The following is a 16835-nucleotide window of genomic DNA, read 5'->3' on the forward strand; positions in this document are numbered from 1 at the left end:
TCTTCATATTGCAGCAGACTTGTTGGTTCCGCAGCTGTTGCATAACCGCAGTATTTCAGGTGAATGACTTCCAGATCACAAACTCTGGACCAGTGCAGACCAAAGGTTTTGTAGCCCCTTAATTGAGTCCCTGGCTGGCAATCAGTAAGGTAGGCTGGCAGTATTTCAGTTTCTTCAAGTTACAGAGTGTGTTGGCAGGAAATGTCAAATCTGTACTGGACCACGCACTCAGACTGGGCAGAATGCCAAACAAACACACAATAAAAGCCTGAAGAAAACCAGTCTCAGTGTAATGTTTACACTTCCATGGTGAATATCAGTTAGCTCCAGCAGTGTGGGGAGGGATAGCTCAGTGGTTTGAACATTAGCCTGCTAAACCCAGGGTTGAGAGCTCAATCTTTGAGGGAGCCATTTAGGGATCTGGGGCAAAAATTGGGGATTGATCCTGCTTTGAGTAGGGGGTTGGACTAGATGACCTCCTGAGGTCCCTTCCAACCCTGATATGCTGTGATTCTATGGGGCCTCGCCTCTTCTCTGTATAGTTGTGGTAACTTGCATTTACTTACCCAAATGTGTGGCATATACCATTACTGGAAGAGTGGGTTTATACTGGACAGCTCCATCCTTAGTCACATTCCTTAAAATAAAGAACTGCTAGTATGTAGTATAACTAAGGCTAAGATTTTCACACATTTTTAGTAAAAGTCAGAGAGATAATGGGCAAAAAAGAAAAATTCACTGAAGCCATGAGCTGTCTGTGATTTTTAATAAAAATATCTGTGACAAAATAGGGATCTGTGGGTCCCCACACAGTTGAAGCGGGGCAGCTGTGCAGGGGCTAGGAGCCGCCTGCAGCAGCTGGGGGCTGCTGGGTACCCCTGCAGCTCTGGGGGTCCCCTTCTGCCCCAGGAGCTGTAGGGTGCCCCCTATCTCCCATGTCAGCCGGGAGCTTGGGGGGTTCCCCTGCCATGGCTGGGAGTTTGAGGGTTCCCCTGCAGCCCTTGGTGGCTTGGAGCTCCAGAGGCAGTGGGGTACCCCACAGCTCCCTGCCCCCACCGGTGGCAGGGGACCCTGCAGCTCCCGACCACCGCAGGCTGAAGTCAGAGGTCACTGGAAGTCACGGATTCCGTGAGTTCCGCAACCTCTGACTAAATCGTAGCTTTAAGTGTAACTACTACTTGAACTTTGCACCTTTTAAACAGTGGTTGACCATGGCTATTCCAAAACAGGCAATTGGCTTCCAGTCAGCCAGTCAAGATTAATATATGTGATTTCAGTCACATGTGCATGCAGCTTAGCATATACTCACTTTAGGTGCACAAATACCCAGGGAGCATGGATGGATATGCATTACTGTGTGTGAATATACACATTTGAAAAATTGGTCCTATATCTGTTTCGCTTTAATGTTGAAGAGGAATCTGTGTGGTTAGGATTCCTGGGCTATCTCAACACTTTAAGTGTGTATATAAAAATCTGTTTGGACAGCCATCAGACATAGGCAGAAGGAATGTCTGTGGCCTTATCTGTACTATGGCAGTAAATGATCTAAGTTACGCTACTTAAGTTACCGTAAGTGAAGTTGACGTAGCTAGATTCACTTACCTCAGTGTCTACACCCTGTTGTGTTATCAGGAGATGCTCTCCTGCCAACTTCACCTCCCTGAGAAGAGGAGGATGAGTACAGAAATTGACGGGAGAGTGCTCTCCCATCAATTTAGCACATCTTCACCAGACCCACTAACCTGATGCTGCTGCATGGCCGGTATGAATACCTCCTCTAGAGCAGTAGTTCTCAACTTATTTACCATTGTGGGTCACATCCAATTCTACCTGTATGGCCCTGAGGATATCACATGGGCTGCAGCTCTGTGCTGATTGGGTCACAAGCAGTCTGTGGGCCACAGTTTGAGAACCACTACTCTAGAGGATTGAAATTGTAATTCAAAAAGAAAAGGAGCACTTGTGGCACCTTAGAGACTAACAAATTTATTTGAGCATAAGCTTTCGTGAGCTACAGCTCACTTCATCGTAATGCAGTAACCCTTATGCAGAACAGTGTCCCGTTCATGCCCTGTGCAAGGAGCTAATCCATTTTTTACAAAGCCAGCTTGAAGCTGTTGGTAATTGGGCCTTTTTATATTAAAGATTGTGCTGGGTTCAGCACTTGAACTCATTTCTAGAGTTAAAGAAGATTTGGAGTAACTGCTTGTAATTCAGTTTATTTAAATGCTGATATAACTGGTAGTCCATTTATTTGTTAGTTGTTTTTTTTTTTTTAATATTAGACTTGTGCACAAAGCTTTTACTTTTTTCCCTCCACTACAGCTGACTTGCTGCTTGAAGGATTTAACAATTACAGATTTTTGTCTAATGGCTATATCCCCATTCCTGGGCAGCAAGACAAAGATAACTTTCAGGAGACTATGGAAGCCATGCACATCATGGGCTTTTCTCATGAGGAAATCTTGTGTAAGTTAAGTCTTTTTGATTTCTGTAGTGTACTTGCTTTTTATGTAAAATTACAAAAACTAAATGAAACAAATGTTGACAACCAAACTTAAATCTAATGGAGTTTTAATGCTTTGAAAGCCTGTGGCAAACATTGTACCGCTTCAAAAACTTAAAGAAATCTTCTGATTTTTAAGCTAAAATTGACCTAGAATCAAGAAAGACTGCTACATAGTGCAATAATAATTGTAAATTACTTTTTGAACTGGGCTTCAATGGGTGCCTAAGACTGGTGAGGAGGTGAATTTTATTAAGACGCAAACTTGACAAGAAAATGTTTGTATCTTTCTGTTAACACAGCAATGCTGAAGGTGGTGTCGTCAGTACTACAATTTGGTAATATTTCTTTTAAGAAGGAAAGAAACACTGATCAGGCCTCCATGCCAGAAAATACAGGTAAATTGGTCACACTGTGTGGCCTTTAATGACATTGATTGTGGTTTTCTGATTATAATTTGTTCATCAGATATTCTGAGAAGTTAGAAAGTATTTTTTTTCTTTTTTTTTTTCTTTTCTGAACTTCCTCTATAAAGCTCTGCCAGAGAGAGGCCATAATTTGTAACAGTAACAGCCAGCATGGAACCACTAAAACTCTCCCATCTTCCACTCATCTTATACTCTCATCCACACAGGCATTAAAACTGCTGTCTACAGAATTCCATAAATTATTGAAGCTGTTTATAATTCTCCTAAACTTTGAACAAGCGTTTCAGCTGTAGCCTCATTAATTGCTTCTCAGCAAAGACTTAAATGTCAGGAAAAGAAAAGTGTACTTAAATCAGTGTATTTTCTTTGGTTCTTGACAGTCATTACGTTGCCAGTGAAAAGAATCCTGGAGCCAAGGGCAACTTCCTTAGTGAAATGGCTGAATTTAAGAAGTACTGTATTTAAATACTTATTTCTGAAATGACAGGGTAGTGTGACTATGATTTATTTTTACATTTTAATACTTCAGAGTGCAGTCAGTATTTGGTAGATGTGCTTAAAAAAAGAGACCGTCCCGTAGGCACTTCTAAGAATTTTCAGACTTCTAGTTTAACCAGTATTTGGTCATTCTAAATCCTCTCTAAGAAAATAACATCTTTACAGTAGTTTAAAACTCAGCTTTGGTTAACTGCAAAGTGTTTAGCTGTTTTCATATCTAAAAATTAGCTTTGATTTCAATAAAGCAGTAAGACACAGAAGCAACTACAGCTTCTTGCATAAGTCCTGATGTGTTGTGGTTTGTGATTATAGATGGGCACTTCTAACCTCTGTATTAGGAGTATCTTCAGTTAATTTTTATCACCTCTCCACTTTCTGGATATCAAAAGTGTTGAATGATAAAACAAATGTTGCAGAAAAGCTGGCTCAGATTTAAAATTTGTTTCATAACCTGAGCATCTGCTGCTGTTGCTCGTTTTTATCAATTTTTATATTTAGTACCCTAACATTCTTTGAGGGAGAAAGTGGAAGTGGGAGAGTTCTGAAATTTGCTGAGAACTTCATAGGCACTGAAGAACAAATGAAGCTTTATATGAAGAATGTTGTTAATTGACTTGTTATGCAATGACCTAAAGCAATAAAATCCTGTCCAGAAACTTCAAGGTGGTTATTGTCTCTTAGGGCTTGTCTACACTTAAAATACTGCAGCTGCACAGCTGAAGTGCTTTAGGGGTTCTCCCACTGACAGTGTAGGTGCTCCGCCTCCCATAGAGGTGGTTGTTCTCCTGTGGACTTAATGCTGTCTACACTGGGGGTTAGGTCTGTTTAACTGGTGGATTTTTCACACCCCTGAGCAACATTGTTATACTGAAATTTAACAGCCTTTTTTGGTTCAGGAAGCCTAATAACCTCTGAGTTGTTATAGCTGTAGTGAGCTGTACTGAGACAACTAATAAATATATCCTCAGAACTTAGGGATTAAAATAATGCTTCGTAGATTTGATGACAATTTGACAGTTATAGGGGAAGAATTCAAGACTGAGATATTCTTTTAATTTGGGCATCAAATGATCTATTTCTAGTGTACACTAATCCTGTCTCCACTACAGAACAAAGTTGTTCTTGTGTCTCTCTATATAGTTTTGCACAATAAAAATGTGGTCGTTCTACATTAATAGTCACCAATAGAGTATAAAAATACAAGCTAAATACAATTAAACAGCCAAAGAAAACAGTCCGTAAGCAGATGCAACATAATAAAACTATCATAAATTACCTGCCTTTCTATGCAGCATCTCGCATATTTCACAGGTAAAACAGAATCATAATATGCCTAGCTCCGTCAAAGGGACACTTAGCAGATAAGATTCCAAACCTGAAAGGCCATGTCTTGCTCTTGGACAAAGCAGGAAGTTTTCACGTAGGAGGATGGTGGGCAAGACCAGTATCCACTCTTGTGATCCCCAGTACAGTGCACCTTTCCCTCTCCTCCCCCCCCCCCCCCCCCGTGGCAAAAAGCTCAATTATTTTGCAGTTTTCAGAAACTGAAGAAGAGTCCTGCATCCTGTCCCTCTTTAATAAATAACCCTACTAACTTGGTGGTGCAATGGCTAGTGCTAGCCACTGCTATGTGGGTGACCCAAGCTTTAACTTAGTCCCATCCTTTTGCTCTATGTGCTATCAGAGGCCTGAAGTCCTGAAAAGTGTCAGTTCCTGGAGGTCAAAAAATTGATTGCATTGGTTGACAGACTTCTCCAGCTAACTGAGAATGCAGGTCTGTCCTGAACAGTGGCTGTATCCTGTAAAACTGGTCATAGCTGTTTGTTTTAGTGACATATAGCTGTATTGGCTCTGTAAAGTTAAGAAAGATTCTGTTCCTTCATGTGGATCTTCCAGCAGAACCTTTTATTTGGGTATAATCGGTTACCTCTGGGCAACACACTGAAAGCAGTCTATGACTATGGGACTACTTTGGTAGGTACTCTGGTGATGATGCAAAAGATGGAAAGAAAGTGTGAGTTTGCAGCATTTGCAATTCAATAAGGAACAAATTTGATCAGGATATACTGAGGATCACTGAACAGGAACCCCACAATTAAATTCAAAGCACTTTTTTTCCTCAAAGAGGAACAGTAGATACTGGCTTCAGAGAGAAGTTGTTGTCCTGTCTAAACCTGTTTATCTGAAAGGAATGGGTCCTTTGAGGGTGCTGGGGATTTTAAAAACACCCCTCCCCCCCACCTCCACCTCCACATCCCCTTAGAGGAATCTTAAAGGATTAAGAGAATTCTTGAAAAGACTGAGGAGGAAAACAAACTTTCATTTTCTTCAGGAAGTCCGATTGCTCAGGACAAGTACTGTGAGTATGTTTTAACCTCCCACTGGTTGCAGTTCCTTCTCTCTCAACGTGAATCAGGCTAAAAATATGGTAGAACAGTCTTGTCAATTGACAAGAATCTATTCATCAAGCTTACAGCTACAGGTTCTCCCTTGCATGTCACTAGAAATGTCAATACATACATCCTCTCAGAAATGTAACCCAAATCCTCTAAAACCTTGAGATTAACCTCTCTTCAGAATCCAAACTGTCCATGTGATTCTAGAGTTCATTCAATGTGTGTTACTCGTCACGTTGTTTAACTTGTAATAAAATACCATACCCAGAGACAACTAAAAAAGTGAGTTTTAGGTATTTTGGGGAGGAATGGAGCTTACGGGAAGGGGGGGGGGAATTGCAAGAACATCGCTGCAAAGTGGACAGTATATTTAGACTTCTAGAGATGGATAATGCTGCTGCTAACTCTTGGTATCTGAGTAATGACAAAGGAGAAATAAGTGGGGGAGGTGTGAAGGAGTAACATTTTTTATAAGCCACCCTTTCCACAGATACCAGATGAATATGCTGTAAGATGCAAATTCCTGGTGAATGTAGCTGTTCCTTTTCTTAGGGAAATTTGTGGGTACTTGAGAGAGAATAGACAAACTTTAGATGCTGGCAGGGAGGCTCTTGAAACAATAAATCTTGTCTCTTAAATACCAATTTAATGTCATTTTTATTTTAAAGTTTGAGTGACTTTCATGCCATAAAAATATCAAGCCAAAGTGAGTTGTGGCTACTCAGTCTTGGGAGAGCAGGACTCGTCCTTAAAATGCCAAAGTATTGACTCGTGGGTGTCTAGCTCTGGACACCCACATTTGTGTTTTCTAACTATTGTTTAGCATGTTGTACTCAAAGTCCATTTCCTCCTGTCTTACAGTAGAGCGAAAGCATAATGCCGAATTTTTGATGTTCTCGTTGTTGCCACATGGAGGAGTACATGACCAAGCACAGAATCCAGGGCTTTGGGGCTGGGAAATACCATCTTCAGTACTAGATTGTCCCAGAAAGAGGGTTCCTCTTTCTTTTTAACAGACTAAATCGAAGGATGCCAAATCATCATATTGGAAAGATGAGAGGGACTAAAAAATTCATTTGCTAGATGTCCTTCTGAGAAAGCTTAGAAGCTGGCACACTTGAGAAAAACACTTAGCCCCAGAGCTAAGAATATCTAATGTGTGTCAGATTCATTTTTAGAAATCTTAAGTCACAAAAACACCCAACCTATTAATAGAAAATGTATAGGGAAGAGGATTGACATTGAAAGAAAATAAAGTAGAAATAATGTAGGTTTTGCCAAACCAGGAAAGGTCAGTGGTCCATCCAGTGTGATATTCTGCTTCCAGCATTCTTGTACCAGTTGCTTTAGGTGAAAGCACTCTGACACTGTTTCAGTGATGTGGCCTCAGACCAAAATCCCATAGCAATGCATTGGCATGCCTGCCTGCACTGCAGCATAGCAGTTTCTCTAAGCAGCCATAGGTCTACACTATAGTGTGTAGCTCTGCTTGAGCTAGTGCACTAAAAATAGAAGGGTAGCCAAGGGTAGTGTGGGTGGCAGCTTGGGCTGGCCACCAAAGTGTATGCCCAGGGGGTCTGGGCAGGCTTGTCGTCCAGCATATGTCTGTCTACCCAAACTGGGATGCACATTCCTAGCTGCAGTAGAGACATACCCTTATTGGCATCTGGCATATTCTATCAAAAGAATGAATGAGCTTTCATCGAAACCAACAATATTCAGCTCCAGTGCTTCCTAGGAATTTCCTGAACTAACCTGGGATTTGCTGTACTAAATTAACAGGGATTCACTAATGTGTTTATATGATTACCACAGGTTCTGGGGTTCCTTATAGACACTAGTTGTAATAGGTTTATTTTTCACAAGGTTGATGCTGCTTCTGATTTCGGCATTGAGTAGTTGCTAAAAATCGTTGAGTTATCAATGGCTTGTTTCCTTAATGTTCTGGCTGGCCTGGAGAGTTTGGGGGTATTTAAGTGAATAACTTTATTACTTTCAGTTGCACAGAAACTCTGCCATCTACTGGGAATGAATGTAATGGAATTTACTCGAGCTATACTTACGCCACGCATTAAAGTTGGCAGAGACTACGTTCAGAAAGCCCAGACCAAAGAACAAGTAAGTTTTTTGATGTATAAAAATAAAATGAAGCTACAATTCATCCAAGGTAACTTTTCAGATGCAGTCAGTAAACTATGTTGATGCTAGTTTCTGTTCTGTTCCTTGTTACATCTTACTCTGTGTTTTGTATTTTCTTGCATGGCAAAAAACAAGACTGTATAGAGAGCAAGAACTTCTTTCCTTTCCTTGGCCTTTAGCTGATCTTGATTCTAATGTTGTTTGACATATCAAATGTAGAAAAGCAGTCTTAATTTTTGTTGACAATAGAATTGAACTTTATTTTTAATCAAATCATGTAGTATTTCTGCTGACTGTTTTCTTTCCTCAGTGGTATTAACTGCATTAAACTTGTTCAGTTCCCTTAACAGTTGTTTGTGATAACATCCATCTCCTTGTTCTTTTGATGACTCCTCGAGAATAAATAAATGTTTAATATGTTTTGATTTTCAGGCAGACTTTGCAGTGGAAGCCTTGGCAAAAGCCACTTATGAACGCCTCTTCCGCTGGCTTGTTCACCGCATTAATAAAGCTCTGGATAGGACCAAACGACAGGGAGCTTCTTTCATTGGCATTCTGGATATCGCTGGATTTGAAATCTTTGAGGTTTGCTAAAGAGCCAGTTATGGAAAACTAATTTATAGCTTTAAATTCTGTTTTCTATCTATCTATCACTATGTTCGTAGCCCTTACTGCTGACAATCCCAAATTGTAAAGTACTGTAAAGCAATTTGTTGCGAGAATGCTGTAAAGATTATATGAAGCATTTGATTAGTTTTGCAATGTATAAAGGTTCTGGCTACCCTAAATTACAATCCCAAATGTTTAAAGCCACAGTCTCTCTTCTAATCTGAGTTAAACACTCATGCGTGACCATTTATTCTGCAGCTGTGGATTTCTCCTGTAATATAGCAGTCTAGAGTGTACTACAGATAAGAATAACGTCTCGTGGGTGAATTGAACTCATGTTTTATATACTAATTTCAGACCAAATCGCATCTTTCATTTATTGGATGTTAGGAAACTCTCCCTTAATAAAATCAGAAATTTGCCCTACCGGTACTACTTGCAAATGTAACAGAGGACATTTCATAAGATTATAAATTCTGCCATTGAGGTGGTATTCTAATTCGTGAAATATTTTGCAGCTGAACTCTTTTGAGCAACTTTGTATCAACTATACCAATGAGAAGTTGCAGCAGTTGTTCAACCACACCATGTTTATCCTGGAACAAGAAGAGTACCAGCGGGAGGGCATAGAATGGAACTTTATTGATTTTGGACTGGATCTGCAACCCTGCATTGATTTAATAGAAAGGCCTGTACGTTTCTTTCATTTCTTGTGGATTTCTGGGACCAGGTACCAGGCTGCCTTATGGAACAGTCCCAAGAATTGGATTAACTTGAATATGTGACCACTGAGGACTGAATCCCATTATTTTTATATTAATTTTAGTCTAAGTATCCTGTGCTCACTGGAGTAATCCTGTGTCCATTTGTGTGTGAGCCTATCTGCATACACATAGTGCACTGTTCTAGTCGTATGGGACTAAATACTTTGACTTACTGTTTATGTTGTTTCTGATGCCAACCAAGTCCTCATTGCTCTTATCTTCAAGCCTAACCATGTGATGGTATTATGGGTGCTTAATGTGGTGGCTCAACCAGAAAGCTCTTGAAGATTTAGGGTGAAATCCTTGCCCCTTTTGAAGTCAATGGTAAAATTCCCATCAACTTCAGTGGGACCAGAATTTCACCCTATAAATCTGCCTTGTGTTTGAGTGGGTCTTGTAAGACTGCAGCCTTTGGGAAACTGTTTTCTCAATGCACTTGGCTAAAGGATCCTGTCTGTTGCCCAGTCTCTGGGAACAGTAGACCACTCCAATCAACTACAGATAGCATGAGGAGCTGCTTAAGAGTCCAGAAAAAGAGCACCAATCTTGAGTGGCTATTCCCGCTTCCCCACTCCACCCCCCAGATCTGGGCTGAAGTTTATCCTGAAGTCCTCTGAACGACAGATAATTAAAATGTCACAACATACGCTTGTTTTGAGTTACGGCATCATTATGTAACATCTCTCTAGCATCTTCCTTACTGGAAATGCAATCCCGAGCTAAGGGATTCCTCCCCTCCATTTAAGAAAATATTTTTTTTTCCCCAGAACCCAGTTTTGCAGGCTATGACAGATGTGCAAAAAGAAGGATCAGTGGCATAATGATGGTTATGACCAGCGTTTTCATCTGAGTCCATTTTCATACTTTTTTTTCCAAATTTTGAGCTGTAATTGTTGTGAAGTTAATTCTTTCACACATTTTAATACACTGTTGCTGCATGTAATGCTATACTTGTATCCAGAGCAGCAAAAATCCAGCAAACCAGTTCTGTCTTTAAAAGTTAGTTTGCGGGGAGAGAAATCTTTGCAAAGATCTTCACTTTGAATGTGCAGTTCCAGAAAGAGGATCCAAATTCTGTCTCCTTGGAATAAAGAGCTTTGCCTGCCATAAAGTGTGAGGGAAGAAATGTGCGTATTTTCACTATACAAAATATTTAGCATGAAATATTCTAAGACTTATGTTTAGTGGGTTTTAAGAGCCAAACATTGGTACCTCCTCAGTCTTCCTATAAATGAATTTACATGGGCACATGATGTCATGGAATGGTCTCAGATCGCCGTATCTTGTAAAATGTGGAGACTTGCAAATTCACAATGAATTGTTTTAAAGTGTAAATTTTTATAAATCAGTTCCTCTACTGTTAGGTTTTTTTCTTAGACTTGCGTGTAGCAATCTGTTTCCCTTGGAAAAGATTACTGATGCCCTCAAACCAATCCCCACCGGTAAAATGAAAATAGTTGTTCCCTGCCTCATATGGATGCTGAGGATAAATACGCTAAACATTGTGAGGTATTCAGATACAGTGGTAAGGGGGATGTATAAAACCCTTAGATAACTAGGTAGAACTTTGCAGTTCACATAAGGCTTTTATTGACAAGCATTTGAGTTCTGTAATTCTACTGTTGTACACAAAGAAGTATGAGATTACTGTAGAACTGAGGATGTTTTTCAGGATGTGCAGTATGTGTACATAGTCTAAAATGGAATGGACTTCCTCGAACTCATTAGTCTCTTAAATTTGTCATTGGTGAAGTGTATTTAAATAAAATGGGACTTGAGCAAATGAAATCTCAAACTTCACACATTCCCTCCAGAAACTTTTTTTTTTTTTTTTTTTTCTGGAGTGTAATGGGTTGGTGTATAAGATTTTTAGAAGGACTTAATTAAAAGTATGAAACCAGATGTTGAGATAAATTCTTGTTTAAATACACTGTTTGTTTTATTAGGCAAACCCACCTGGTGTACTGGCTTTGCTGGATGAAGAATGTTGGTTCCCTAAAGCTACTGACAAGACATTTGTGGAAAAATTGGTCCAAGAACAAGGAACCCACTCCAAATTCCAAAAACCACGGCAGCTAAAGGACAAGGCTGACTTCTGCATTATTCATTATGCAGGGAAGGTATGGATTGTATGTTGAACAATTTGAACTATTGTGTTATAAATAGACTAGTTTCAGCAAAATCTGCTAAAGCTTTAGCAGTGATATTCAGCTATGTGCATGCAAACTCGGCTGTAGGAACAGTTTAGTTTTCTTTTTGTTAAAAAGATATTTGAGAGAGCTTTTACTGAAATCCTGATTGCTGGATCAGAACCTACAGTGGCGGAGTTGTAAGAAGATATTAAACAGATTTGCTTGAAGAGATTTAAGCTTTACAAATAGACTAAAAAGGGCTTTTGGTTCAGAAACCTCTTATGATTGCATCATTTCTATTTGTAGTAAAGTTGATTGCATAGTAGGTGGATCTTTTTTTATAGGGTTTCTCATTAAAAGAATTTAATTATTAAAATTGGCACTCTTAAAAGGTTTCAGATTTGACAGCTTTTCAAATCAGTCCTCTATATTAGAATAGGTTCAGCAGGGCAGTGGCAATACCAGCTTCCTCCACTTTGTTCCTCCAAAAGGAATATATCTTTTGAAAGAATCCTTTTTAGGGCTAAGGCCTGGGCTACACTGTGGGGAGGGCGGTGGGTTTTGAACTAAGGTATGCAACTTGCTGAAGTCTAAGTATCTTAGTTCGACTTTCCTGGCCATCCTCACGGCAGTGAGTCAACCACGGCAGCTCCCCCGTCGATTCAGCTTACTCCTCCTGCCGAGGTGGAGTACAGGTGTCGATTCAGGGATCGATTTATCACGTCTAGACGAGATGCGATGAACCGATCCCCGATAGATCGATCACTACCCACCGATTCTACGGGTGGTGAATGCATACCCTAAGAATGTATTTCAGTCATCATTAATCATTCCATTTTTGCTTCCCCTGCTGAGACTGCTAACTGGCCCAGTTGTGATGTGGACAGTTGTTCATCAGGAAGTGGCATTTCTTATCTGTATGTATTACCTACTGGATCTTCCATGGTCCAGACTTGAACCAGTGCCATTGAATTTTTCTGTTCTTTACTTAACTGTTCTAGAATTCGTGCTTCTACTGGATTTGGGCTCCTCAGGCTAAATGAAAGCATTCCTCTTAGAGTGGATGCTCTCGACTCTTTTTTTTTTTTTTTCCCCCCCATTACCATGACCAGTGATTCAGCTGTTTTTATGGTTATTCTCATCTGTATGGCACACACAGTAACTATGATCAACCTCTGGATGGATTTTACATTCATATGTGCACAGGAAACTCCCTGCTCATGTTGACAAGGAAGTTTAAATAACGTACTCTTTTTTTTTTTTTTTTAAATCATGGACCAGTAAATGTCCCAGGAACCGGGCCTAAGTTTGACATAAGATCAGATACCCTGTCTTCTCATTCTGCTTCACTTTAAAACTTCCCTTCTAAAAGAATTGTGCCCCAAAACAAAATTGTAAAAAACTAATGCATTTCCATACCTATTAAAACTTTCTTCCTTAAAGGAAAACTCTTACCTTGTATAGCTAAACAAACCCATATATTTATCTTATCAGAATATTAAGTGAAATTTCAAATTGGTAACTTCGAAATACTGACACCTGTCACTTTTTCACAGTTCCCACAACTGAATGGTGCTTGTGTGTCTGAGCGCTCACGTTTTACCGATACGTCACAGCAGGAGGGCCAGTATGATAAAGAAAACAAATGTAAATAGAGAAAATTTGGAATAATTTAGTGTCTGCCTTCGTGGCAGGAGGCAGTCCAATATTTCTTGCTGTGAAGAGTTGTCCACTTGTGTTATGGAGAAGAACAATCCAATTTAGACTGGCTTGGCCACTTCTGTGATACAGGCACTGTTGTGCAAATTTTTGTGGCAGGTGGAGGTGCTTAGAAAAACTTAGGAAATGTGTTTTGTCATGCAGTTCTATCAAAATTGAAACTCTTTGCGAAATCATGTTCATTTAAGCAAAATGTCATTTTGGAGGAAAAGAAGAGGGGGAAAAGTCTGACCTTGTTAGTGTCCTGTTTCAGCACTGTCAGTGGGATTTTTTGCTTTTTCCCCTTTTAAAGGACTTTTTGTTTTGAAACTCTTTATTTTGTATTATAACGTATAAAATAAAAAGTTAAAACCTTTACATTTTTGTCAAAACATTTTGATCTAAATATTTTTTCATATTTTTCAGATAATTTCAAAACTTTCAGGTTCCATTCCAAATCAAAACAAAAACCTCAAAATCCTTCACAAAATGGTGTTTCTATTCTCCGCACAGCCCTTACTGGTCAGGTTCCTATTAACTTCACTTGCTGTCTAACTGTGAGTTAGACCAGAGGTTTCCAACGTGTGTTGTGTGCTCTTCTGAGAGCTGGTTGCTCACATGGGTGCTGGCTGTTCTTTGTTTCTAGATGCAATTATGTTAGAATACACAAAGTACTTTTTGTAGTTTTACCCACCGTGATGTTAAATGATCACGTATATGATGGGGTGGACGACTAAACAATCTCTGTATTAAAATGGGATGTGCACACTATGAAAAGCTTGAGAGCGCTGAATTTATACTTGTCATCCTCATGGTTGGCAAAATCTTGGAGGTATTAAGTCCTTTGTCGGAGACTGATATCTCACTTTGAGCTGATGCCAAATTTTTAAAGGTGTCTAGGCACTTAGCTACCATTATAAAGTAAATTTTTTTGAAATTCTGGGCTTGAAATATTAATTGTAGAAAACTTCAGTATTCAGCTGCTGAGCTGTATTTCTAATATCACCCCAGAGTATTCTGCAAGACTATCAAGATAGAAGCTTTGTTTGTTTTCAGTATTATTAAATAACAGTTCGTTGTCTAATTGCAGTAGTCATCCAAATCTAAAAGTATCAGTTATTTGCAACAGATCCTTAATTTACTCATCTTTGTAATTTAGCTGCATTAGTTAGAATCTTCTTATTTTACATGAGTTGTTTTGACATTTCCACAGTAAAGCTTCTGCTTGAAAATAACTTGTTTGAAAATGTTTTACCCATCATTGGTACAAGCAGCAAAGCTTGGCTGTCTCATCAGCAGAAGTTGGTCCAATGAAAGATACTGCCTCCCCCACCTTGTCTCTCTAGGCAGCAAATAAGATGAATAAAATGGGGGTGAAAGCAAAACTTTCTTTTTTGTAAAAAGAAGAGGAGTACTTGTGGCACCTTAGAGACTAACAAATTTATTTGAGCATAAGCTTTCGTGAGCTACAGCTCGCTTCATCAATTGCATTCAGTAGCTCACGAAAGCTTATGCTCAAATTTGTTAGTCTGTAAGGTGCCACAGGTACTCCTGTTCTTTTTGCGAATACAGACTAACACAGCTGCTACTCTAAATGTCACAAAAAAGAAAGGTTTCAAAGTTTAAAACTGCATTTGATAGCACTTTGTGCTTACAAAGGAGAAACAGACTGACACTCTCAGCCACATAAACATCAATAGGACACAAAAGGCATTTTAACACTTTTTCTTGAAAGAATAGAAGAGGGAAATTCAGAGAACACTGTTTAAAGGATCATGTATCAGAGGGTTTGCCACTTTTACAGATCCAGACTAAGAGTCCTGTGGCACCTTATAGACTAACAGACGTATTTGAGCATAAGCTTTCGTGGGTGAATACCCACTTCGTCAGATGCATCCGATGAAGTGGATATTCACCCACGAAAGCTTATGCTCCAATATGTCTGTTAGTCTATAAGGTGTCACAGGACTCCTTTTCCTGTTTTAAAGGATGTTTTCTTGGGAAATAGCTTTTTGAAAACCGTAGTTAAAACAGAAAACAAAACCCAAGTTAGCAGTGTCCCAATAACTCACCACATGTACCTTTGCTTGCTTCTTTACAGGTAGACTACAAGGCAGATGAGTGGCTGATGAAGAACATGGATCCTCTGAATGACAATGTGGCTACCCTTTTGCATCAGTCTTCTGACAAATTTGTTGCAGAGCTTTGGAAGGATGGTAAGAAAATATACTGCGACTAAGTGCAGATTTCATCATCATCTGAGATGTAATCTTGTTTGGATGAGTGTTTTGTTTACACTCTTTCCTGGTCCATAGCTGAAAATAATAGCAGCTTAATCCCGATAAGCTAGCCCTGATTAAACAGCCAAAACTATAAGCAGAGGGAGCTGGTTTGTTCCCTAGACCCTGAATTCAGTCCCTTGCACATGTACCATCCCTTAATTTAGCTGCTTTTTCAAAGCATTGCTGTGTATTGACAATTGCTCTGAGAGTCCTATCTGAAAGTCTTTGGAGTTACTCAGTTTCAGACTTGCTATAAAAAGCAGCAGGAGAGGCCACTTCTGGTGGTGCTGCTGCTTAACAATGCTGTTTTCATGAAATCAGATCTTACTGGGCTTCATGTCTGTAATGTGTGCAATATGTCTGTATCTTTTTCAAGCAAATTACAATTAATTAGCATATTAAAACATTGTAAAAAGTATTATTCCCATGGATTTGACCTTGCCATTTAGCTAATTATCTGCACATCAGCTAACATATCATCTTTCACAACTTCCACTAAAATAATGTAAAAAGCACAGTTAACCATGGAAACACTTTGCAAGAGCTGTTTGTTTTTTATTTATTTATTTATGTTTACACTCACTCCAGTGTATTATGCTACATTTTCATATTTGGGAGCATGCCATTGTCTGTTTTTTGATACAGAAGACACCTGAGCAATAGGCTTAGTATTGAGTTTCCCGTATGATTTATGGGATGAAGAACGCTTAATGATTTGTGATTCAGCTACAGAGAGCAGTTTTATGAAGTATATTTTACTCTGAAATCTGTCTTAGGAAAAAGGCTTTTGTTTTTTTTTTTTTTTTTTTTCAAGTAAATCCACTTCCCCTAAAAACACACATCAGTCCTAATACTCAAAACTTGAATCTAAGGATTACTGAAATGTGCATGGAATATGTGTGGTCTAATTGCTTTTGTAGCACAATTTAAAGTTTGCTTGCGATTGTTAAAATGTGTTCTGTGTACTAACTAAGTGTCTTGTGTATCTGCTCTTCTGTCTTTCTGTTTTTGCTGTTTCTCTACCTTAGAGATTCAGAATATTCAGAGAGCATCTTTCTATGACAATATTACTGGTCTTCATGATGCACCAGGTGAATGTATATAAAATCATAGGCAGGATTGTACCTACAGGAAAACCATTTTTGCTTATAGGCTTGCACGAACTGTTCATTTCATGCTAAATTTAGATATATCTACAAGGCAAGTGACTTTGAGTGCATACCTATTCAATTGCTACTGCATACATATTGCATCTTATGTTTTATGCACTGCACTTAAAGCATTGCAGGTTAAAAGGTTTATTACTGCTTCCTACTTCTATTTTGAGACGCCAGATTATTTCTCCAATTGAAACAATACTCTGATAGGTACAGGTATTTG

The 16835-nt window shown here is 39.1% G+C and overlaps 1 protein-coding gene across 3 annotated transcripts in view; it reads left to right on the forward strand.

Moving 5' to 3' along the window:
* The window catches only part of MYH10 (myosin heavy chain 10), a 136557-nt gene that overhangs the window by 76101 nt on the left and 43621 nt on the right, over positions 1–16835 (forward strand). For all 3 annotated transcript variants that reach the window (XM_048819248.2, XM_048819249.2, XM_048819250.2), the window contains 7 exons: positions 2329–2472; positions 2812–2907; positions 7831–7949; positions 8403–8555; positions 9098–9271; positions 11290–11463; positions 15275–15389. In XM_048819248.2, coding sequence (XP_048675205.1) covers positions 2329–2472; positions 2812–2907; positions 7831–7949; positions 8403–8555; positions 9098–9271; positions 11290–11463; positions 15275–15389 — 975 coding nt within the window. The remainder of the gene's footprint in view (positions 1–2328; positions 2473–2811; positions 2908–7830; positions 7950–8402; positions 8556–9097; positions 9272–11289; positions 11464–15274; positions 15390–16835) is intronic.

Source organism: Caretta caretta, chromosome 14 (genome assembly GCF_965140235.1).
Source record: "Caretta caretta isolate rCarCar2 chromosome 14, rCarCar1.hap1, whole genome shotgun sequence".
In the NCBI taxonomy this organism is placed as follows: domain Eukaryota; kingdom Metazoa; phylum Chordata; order Testudines; family Cheloniidae; genus Caretta; species Caretta caretta.